The sequence below is a fragment of the Papaver somniferum genome, chromosome 7 (genome assembly GCF_003573695.1).
Source record: "Papaver somniferum cultivar HN1 chromosome 7, ASM357369v1, whole genome shotgun sequence".
NCBI lineage: Eukaryota > Viridiplantae > Streptophyta > Magnoliopsida > Ranunculales > Papaveraceae > Papaver > Papaver somniferum.
In genome coordinates this window covers 45821047-45829673 of record NC_039364.1, presented here as the reverse complement: position 1 = coordinate 45829673, position 8627 = coordinate 45821047, and the positions used below count along the sequence as shown (strand labels likewise).

Sequence of the window (8627 nt, the reverse complement as noted above, 5' to 3'; positions counted from 1 at the left end):
AATCAATCTGTATACGTTCACCATCATGATTCCACATCATTAATACGATATTTTTTTGCCTGTATACTAATCAATGTATATACGTTCATTAATACATCATTAATACAACACCATAATCAATCTGTATACGTTCACCATTATTAATACAACATTTTTTTTCAACCAGTCTTAACAGGAGTTATCATGAATCAATTAATCATCTTAAAAGAAACCATAAAGAAGTTTAATCTGGAACATAAAATTAATCGTAACAGCATAATCATACGGTAACCATAAAGGAATCGTTCATATGATTCAGTCGCCTTTCATCTTTTTTTTTTGTTGAGAAGAACACAAAAAATATGAAGAAGTTCAATGGGAAAACCCACGACTCATTTTTATAAGGAAAGAAGCCGGCGACTTGTTCGTAGTAACTTGAGAAAAGGTCAAGCAACGGGCAATGATTAACCAGTTAAAATTAATGAAAACTGCTATTGGTTAGCCGTTCCTTCAGAACAATCAGTAGTTGCCCGTTATTTCCTTGTAGAACGGTTTATGACTAGCCGTTTTCACCTTTTAGAACGGCTAACTATTTCCCGTATCCGGAGTCTTTCAGCTGGGATTCCCACGCACCAGTGTTGGTTTAGACGACGGTTTTTTAGTTTGGGAAGAGCCTGGGTACTCCATAAGACCCAGTCATAGCTCAGGTTGATTGGGAACTGTCTCAGATCGGTGTTTCCAGATAATACCGAGTTAATTCAATATTGACCTTGAATTGTATACCCTCAGCTGTTACTTTCCCTTCCAGTGTAAAAACTAAGCGCGAGTAATACGAGAGAACCCAAAACCAGCGATATGGGAGAGGAAAATTGCCAGCAGTATCGAGTTCCACTTTATGGAGCTGCTTGGGTTCCATTGAAGGATTTATATAACGAAAACAAACGAAATCAAGAAGAACAACAGGATGATCAAAAACAACAAGAAGAAAAAGAAGCAGAGAAGAGTGAATCTACAGAAACTAAGAAGAATTCTTGGTTGGTTCTCTCTGGTGGTGGCGGAGATACAAAAAGTGGGATTCAAAATTCTATACTTATTGCCCAATTCGATTCCACTTCTAATTCCCTCTCCAGAACCCCGGTATTTTTTTCTTTTCTTTTTTGGTACAATTTTGCAATAGTGATCCTTCTTTTACGTTTAGGTCTTTTCAGTGTTGGGTTAAATTTAACATCTGTGAAAATTTAATTTTGATTCAGTTATATATGTGAAAAATTGTGGGCTCATACAGATTTAAATGGGTGTTTATTTGAATAAGAATGTGACAGTGATAAACAAATTGATTTAGTATTTGTTTTTATGTTGATTAAAGCTCAATTTAATCTTATCCTTGTCAATCTGTATCAGTTTATTAATGTGAGAGTTTAAGTTGTTATTGCAGTAAAAAAAATTACCTTCCAGTTTTTTTAAGATGGGTTGTAATTTGAGCTTCAGGTGGAGAAGCATGAGACTGGCTGTGATTTACCTTATAGAATGGCAGTTCATCCAGGTGGAGAAGGCCTTATATGTTCGTTCCCCAATAGTTGCAGGTACTTCTTTTCAACTCTTCCTTTTAAGGACAATGTAACAACTATAATACTCTAGTTAGTAGGAATGAAACTTCAACCATTGTACTGTTGCACATATGTTTATATTCGACAAGCATTTGCTGATGCGGTTGCAGTAAATTACTAGTGTCTAGCTAAGGCTGAGTATCTCTTGCGAAACTTTGGCTATGAGCTTTCTTGACTCCCATAAAATGAGATTCCGTATATCATGAACTGTAGAAAGCTATAAATTTTTAACCGGGAAAGAGTGATTACTGATCAGTTGGGAATAAACCCGTGTTCTCTCTACCCTTTGAACATTTTGCAGTACATCTCATTGAAAAAGATTTCTTATCATTAAATCGTTGAAATTCACAGTGGACCACTTGTCCTGTGGCCTGCTGTAAGTGCCGAACTCTCTCTTGCTATCTCTTTTGTACTATTTTCCCCCTTAAAGACCATTTAGGTTTTTGACGGGTGGAGAAGACCATACCAGCTTGCTTAACATGGTGATATCCCCCTTTTGGTTTGCTGATGTACTATATTACTTCAAGGTGTACACCACTTGGTGCAGTAAACCATATTTGATTAGTTGGCGAAGAATTTAGTAGGATCCTCTAAATTGTGTAATTGAATCTGATTTTTAGTATCAACATTATAGATGGTTTAGAGAAGAATTTCTGAGCAGCGTAAACTTTAACTTCCTCTTGTTTTGCTATACAGTAGTGTATCTTTGTTATTAGATTGATGTCCAACTTAGGTACATTTGCAATGGCTCCCACTTGCATCTTGTATTGAGTTCTTCTGTGCTGTCTCATATTTCATGCTCTATGGAGGCTCAAGTGTAAATAGTTGTTGCCAGGCAGTAAAGAACGTGTATTTGACCCAGAAAATAGCTGTTTCCGATTTGTCCCTTCTAGGATAGTAATTATTTATTTAACTAGAGATGTAAATTTCTTATAGTGTAATTATCATGTAGATTGTTCGAGTGGATTGCACCTACAAGCATGGAAACCAATGATTTGGGCGTAAGAGCTTCTGAGACGGTGCTTACGCAGTTGGAAAATGTTCGCCAGCAATTGGCTTTGGCGTTTAACAAGGAGGGTTCTGTACTTGCTGTTGGAGGTGAGGTAGTGACCATCTCATTGAAAAATCAATTCTTTTCTTTTCTTCATATTTCCCTCATTAACTATTCCCCCTACGAACGTTTTATGAATTTAAAGTGTGTATTAAAGAATCAAAAGAACGGTCTTACACAGTTGATAGTCAACATAATCCCCTATTCATTATTTGTGCAGGATGGCCACTTAAGAGTCTTCAAGTGGCCTAGCATGGAAATTTTTATTGATGTAGCTGATGCTCACTCAACTTTGAAGGATCTGGATTTCAGGTTAATTAAGTTACTTCTATAAAATTGGACGGCAATTGTCTATGCTTGATTATATCAGAAGATTCTAATATTTTCTTGTCATACAGTCTTGATGGGAAGTTTCTCGTTTCCTTGGGAGGTGGTCCTTGTCGCATTTGGGATGTCAACTCATCGGCAGTTGTAGCTACTTTACAGAGGGAAAATGTGAGAAGTTATTTGTTGGCTTTGGCTTTGGTTTGGAGACCAGAAATGCTTGTCTCCCTTCAGTTGGTTTTTGTTTCTTGGAGTATAAATTAAATTTTTCTATAATTCCAGGATGAGGTTTTCACTTCCTGCAGATTTTCCATCAATAGTAACAGCACTCAGATTCTTTACATCACAGCCATGAGAGGTAACATATCTCCAGATGCTAATGTTTATTTTTGTTCTTTTCACTCTGGCAACTCTGTGATTCCTAATATTGTTATTGTAGATCGTGGAGGCAGTATTATGTCCTGGAATACATCCTCATGGATGCGAATGTCGTCAAAGCACGTAGTCCGTGACCCTATCTGTGCGTTCAATGTATCACCTGATGGAGAATACCTAGCCATGTAAAACTTTTATTCCATTTACTGCTTCTTAATCTTATGATTGTGGAGAAAAGATGAAAGTTCACCTTTTCATCCATGAGGGATCTTGAAGATTCTTGAGTCTCATGGCCCTCTTTCTCTACGCCACACAATTTTGGAATAAAAGCTGAATCTGATCCATTGAACACAAGGGTCTCCTGTCTGTGGATATTGGGAAGTAGCATGGTGCACTCCAGAAAAACTCTGCATCTGACAGTTCATTTAGTCACGTTATTTTTCTGTCATAAGAATATGTCTAGTATTTCTTCGATATTACTTCTTTGAAATACCTGTTTACTAATATCATGTAGGATCTACAGCAAACTAGAATATAAAGTGTCATCTACCAAAAAACTCCAATATACTGACCTAAAAACCTTGCATATACTTCTAATTATCCCCTGGCGACATTACAGCTTATGGTCAAGTGGAGGAGACTGGGTTTGCGGGATTGAGTTCATTTATATCTGTTGAATAGATACTAATATTAATCTGTTTTATCACTTGACAATTGATTTTCTTAACAACCTTATTGGCCTTTATCTTTTTGGAATTGGTAAACATGCAGCGGAACAATTCAAGGAGATCTATTTATATATAAATCAACCAATATACGGGTGAAATCAATAATTAAGAAAGCTCACATCGGTCTAGTTACTGTGTTGAAGTTCTCTGAAGATTCTAGGTCAGTATCCTTCTTCCCTCCAGTAGCGGTGGTTGTTGTAGTTTTACATTTTCTTTAGAAAAATTATTAGTCAGTAATGCTGAACGTGGAGCATTTGTCTTTCAACTACAGATTGCTGGTCTCTGCATCCATGGACTCCAGTGCGAGGGTGACCAAAATTGAAGAAGACAAAACACATAACGGTATTTATTTCTTGCTCTTTTCTTTTTCTGGTGTGCATTTCTTTTTCTTTTTCTGGTATACATTTCTTGTTCAACCCTTCTCGTTCGTATAGGAAACTAAAAATAGTTGCTCCCTTGTTGGACCATACGTGATAGGAACTGATAAATAATGTTGGATCAGATATGTTATACCCGAACTAGCATGTATCAATTGGCATGAGTTTTTTCTTTCTTTTTAACATTTGATTATTTGTTTCCGCACTAATTAGGCTTGTACTTGTTCAACAGGGCTGTCCATTTTGAATTTTGTTCTTAAAGGCTTATGGTTGATAATTTTCATCGCCATATTTGTTATTCTGGCATATTGTTACACAATTAACAAACCCCTCCCTTTCTAGAGTTGGTTTCATATCAAATGTAGTGAGACAGAAGCTTCACTTGGAACATTGCGACCAAACTACTCAACTTTCACAGAAAAAATCATTGGAGCAAAGTATCAACATACAGAACATTCTGTTCCTGTTATATCTATTTTCCAGAAAATTTTGTCTTCAGTTTATACGCCAAGGATTTTTTAGAAATTGCATGTTAAGGTTTTATTTTTGAAAACATTTGATAACAATTGAGTTTTATGTAGAAATGCCCACCTTCTACCATTTTGTTTTCTTGAATGCCCACCAGCAAATATTATCTAATATAGTCCATGTCCAAGGGCATCTGTAAGTTCATCTCTAACCTTCCGAGTCTTTGGTAAGACCGGCTTGGCTATTTCAGTCTCTGTTGGCATGGCTATATGTTTGATATCGAATCAGAGTGGCGCAGCGGAAGCGTGGTGGGCCCAGCACAAATTTTGTCTGCCGACAGATTGATTTTTTTCTTAGTGTGTCCAATCACCTCCAAATTTGGGTCGACGTAAGCGGAGACAGACGTATTTCATCGTTTCTGCTAAATCATAAGGAAGATTCTTGTGTGGTTTTCTTAGCAACGTAATTTTGGGGGTAATTTCGTGTGACAAGGATGTGTGTGGAGTTTGGACTCTGGACAGTTGTACTTGGAGCAAGTCTTTATTTCCGAAGACTATTGGCTGAATACCATTCCCGTTTCAAGTTAAACAATTGTTGGGCATCTAGTTACTGTATTTTGAATGAAAAGTCGTCTTTATTTGAGTAGAATCAAGATCTAACCAGAGCAAACTAGTACAGTTAATACCAAAAAGATCAACAACATTAGTACGTGAATGCGAGTCACTTGACGAGTCCTAGAGACAGTATGTTAGGAAATTACGAATCCAAGAATTAAGTGGGTCTATGCATTGCCGTCAAAATGTCATCAAAGACCCTGCAGAGGAAATGTAGATTAGACGTTTTTTTTCCTCCGTGGCCTGTTCTGACATGGAAGAAGACCCAAGAGAGGAAATGTAGGTTAGACGTTTTTTTCAGTTATACTTATTAACTTGGGGGGTCATATGTGTCATCGTAATATTCTGACAAAGAAAAAAACTGTAAAAAGCAGCCTGGAAGATGTTGAAGCAAACTTGAGATCTCTTCTACTACTCTTCTCCTTTTCCTCCTCTCTCTCTCTTCCTTTGCTTTCTTCTTCATTTTCTCACTCATCTATCTCTGATCTCTGCAACTAAAATCCAAACACAACTAACAAACACACACATTAGTCTTCCTTCAATGGCAGATGAAGATCATTCTGATACCCAACAGTTTGTTTCAGACAACCATGAAAACCCAAGTAAGTTTAACTTTGGTTTCATCTATAAAGCTATTATAGTTTCCATTGTTTTAGTCCTTCTTCCGCTTTTCCCATCTCAGGCTCCTGAATTTGTTAACCAAGCAATACCAGATAGAAGTTGGGAACTTGTTCATCTTTTATTTGTTGGTATTGCAGTTTCTTATGGTTTGTTTAGTAGAAGAAATGTAGATAATGTTAATGAAACCACCAGAGGAGTTGAAAACACTCAAGCTTATATGTCTAGAATGCTTTCAGTTTCTTCAGTTTTTGATGATGATTTTCAAAACCCTTCTCTGTCTAGTGATGATAACAACAATCATCTTGTGCAAACATGGAATTCTAGATATTTACGTGGTGAATCAAATGTTAATTTAGTTGCACAAGCAGATAACTCTGGTTTTGATGAACAGATTAATCATAGACGTAATGTTAGTGTTCAACCTTTACTTTTACCTCTTAGAAGTTTAAGATCTCAAATGCCAGACTCACATTTTATCGAAAACCAGGAGGAATATATTGATGAATCTGTTGATAGAAATGTTGTTAATGGGGAGGTTGATGAGTTGGGTCCTTTAGATTTAGATGAAAAGAATGTGAATGGTCATTTTGTGCTTCCTTCTCCGATACCATGGAGGTCGAGATCGGGGAGAATGGTTATGAGTGAACAAGTTAATGCTTACCCTCCTTCCGTTGAAGACTCTGAACTCAATCAGCAAAACTATGAATCAGTTCCAACACCAATTTATTTTCCACGGCCTAATCAGACAACTCCTTCAATGAAATTCGGTTCTGGTTTACCTTCCATTTCACCAAAGCTTCAATCCGAAAACTTTGAAGTGACTGAGAATTTCAATATTCCCAAGTCCCCTTCTCTTCCAATTCAGTCACAGTCACTCTATAATAATACTACTCAAAATTCTTCATTGGTTGCATCAAATTCAGTCATTCCCAAGTCTTCTTCTCTTCCCATTCAGTCACAGTCACTCTATAATGCTACTCAAAAGTCTTCGCTGGTTACATCAAATTCTAGTCCAATGATGGAAGAATTTTTATTAGAAAGAGAAACAAAGAGAAGTTCCAAAGACCAAAAGGATTTGAGGAGGAGGAGGAGTAGAGAGAATTTGGACCTACAATTTCCAAAGCCAGAAACGATTCAGCAATCTTTGTCTATTGTATCACATTCCGATGCTACTACAAATGGGTTTGCAGTAGTTAAGGATATCAAAAGGAGTCGTCAGAAGGAGTTGAGAAGGAGAAGTAAAGAAGAATTGGGATCCGATTTTCTGAAAGCTGAGGCGAAGTCAAGTGAGAAATCTTCGTTGATTACATTGGATACTAGTGCAGCTGGAAATGGGTATTCACTTGATGAGAAGGACATGGTTAGGGATGATGAGAACTTCGGCAGTCAGAGTAGTAACGGAAAAGAGCTTGGGCTGAGTTCTTCGAAACCTGGAACCCGTGGTTCGTCGAAAGGAAAGTCTGTCAGGACAATCCGAGCAATTGAACAGGCTGCAGAGTCTAGGAGGGTTAGGGAAGTTAATGGAGATCAACTGGATGGAAAGAATAGCATAAGAGCAAAGGAAATTGAAGCCGTGCCAGTTGATAAAATGAGAAAAAGAGGAGAGGGGGCAGATTCTTTGTCATTGGGCAATGGAAAATCAAGTTATGAAAGCTCTCAGCCTTCACCAACATTCTCCAGACATCAGAAGAAGCCCAAGAAGAAACTGTCGGAGAAAGTAATTTTAGAGACAGAAGAGTACTCTGGTAGTGAACTTGACGAAAGACAGGGTGGTGTAGATACTGTTTCAGACAACATTAGTCATTCTAATGCAGGTTCAAATGAGGTTGATAAGAAAGCGGATGAGTTTATAGCCAAGTTTAGAGAGCAAATCAGGCTTCAAAAGGTTGAAACAACGAGAAGATCAAATGGGAAGCAGCATACCAGTACTAGAATCTTATCTAGGTAAACTAGGCTCAAATTTTAGTCTGTTGTTCCAAAATTTGAACAACATAGATTAGAAATTTGCTGCTGCTTCTTTTGAGTTCATTTTTTTCTTTTCCTTTTTTACATTCTGAATTACACATTGGGTGGTATACGATCTCCATGGGTTTACAGTCTGTGTAACCCCATCATTTTAGATTAGATGTGTTGGAGACCGGTGTTTCTTCATCTGTTGTAACCGAAGGAAACATATATTGATAAAAGTCTGGTTGCTTCTAGTTGAGAAATCAGTTATCTATCATGTTGATGGAAATTTATGGTTGCAGTGTCATTCGGTAAAAAGCTGAGCTAAGTTGGTCTTTGTACCTTAAGAAAGCACGGAGAATTCATCAAGGCCAAAGTGTAAGCACTTGCCATTTGCGAATGCACCATGACAACTCATTTTCTGATCAGCCGCAAATACACAAACATCCCGTACTAACTTTTGGTATTTGTCATGTTCCTATTATACTTAGAAGAGAGAAAGGACTGAAGCAAAAATGGTGGAATACCTAGAGATT

The 8627-nt window shown here is 37.3% G+C and overlaps 2 protein-coding genes across 2 annotated transcripts; both read left to right on the top strand.

Moving 5' to 3' along the window:
- Window positions 1–414: 414 nt before the first annotated feature.
- Window positions 415–5261, top strand: LOC113297176 (SEC12-like protein 2). Its single transcript, XM_026545593.1, has 10 exons — window positions 415–1116; window positions 1468–1562; window positions 2539–2689; window positions 2858–2949; window positions 3036–3132; window positions 3244–3319; window positions 3401–3521; window positions 4108–4224; window positions 4336–4406; window positions 4674–5261. Exons 1-10 carry the CDS (start codon window positions 835–837, stop codon window positions 4781–4783), a joined length of 1212 nt encoding a protein of 403 aa, XP_026401378.1. The 5' UTR covers window positions 415–834; the 3' UTR covers window positions 4784–5261.
- A 456-nt stretch (window positions 5262–5717) lies between these two features.
- On the top strand, window positions 5718–8357 carry LOC113297175. Its single transcript, XM_026545592.1, has one exon. The coding sequence runs from the start codon at window positions 6065–6067 to the stop codon at window positions 8090–8092; it is 2028 nt and encodes a 675-aa protein (XP_026401377.1). The 5' UTR covers window positions 5718–6064; the 3' UTR covers window positions 8093–8357.
- The last annotated feature ends 270 nt before the right edge of the window (window positions 8358–8627 follow it).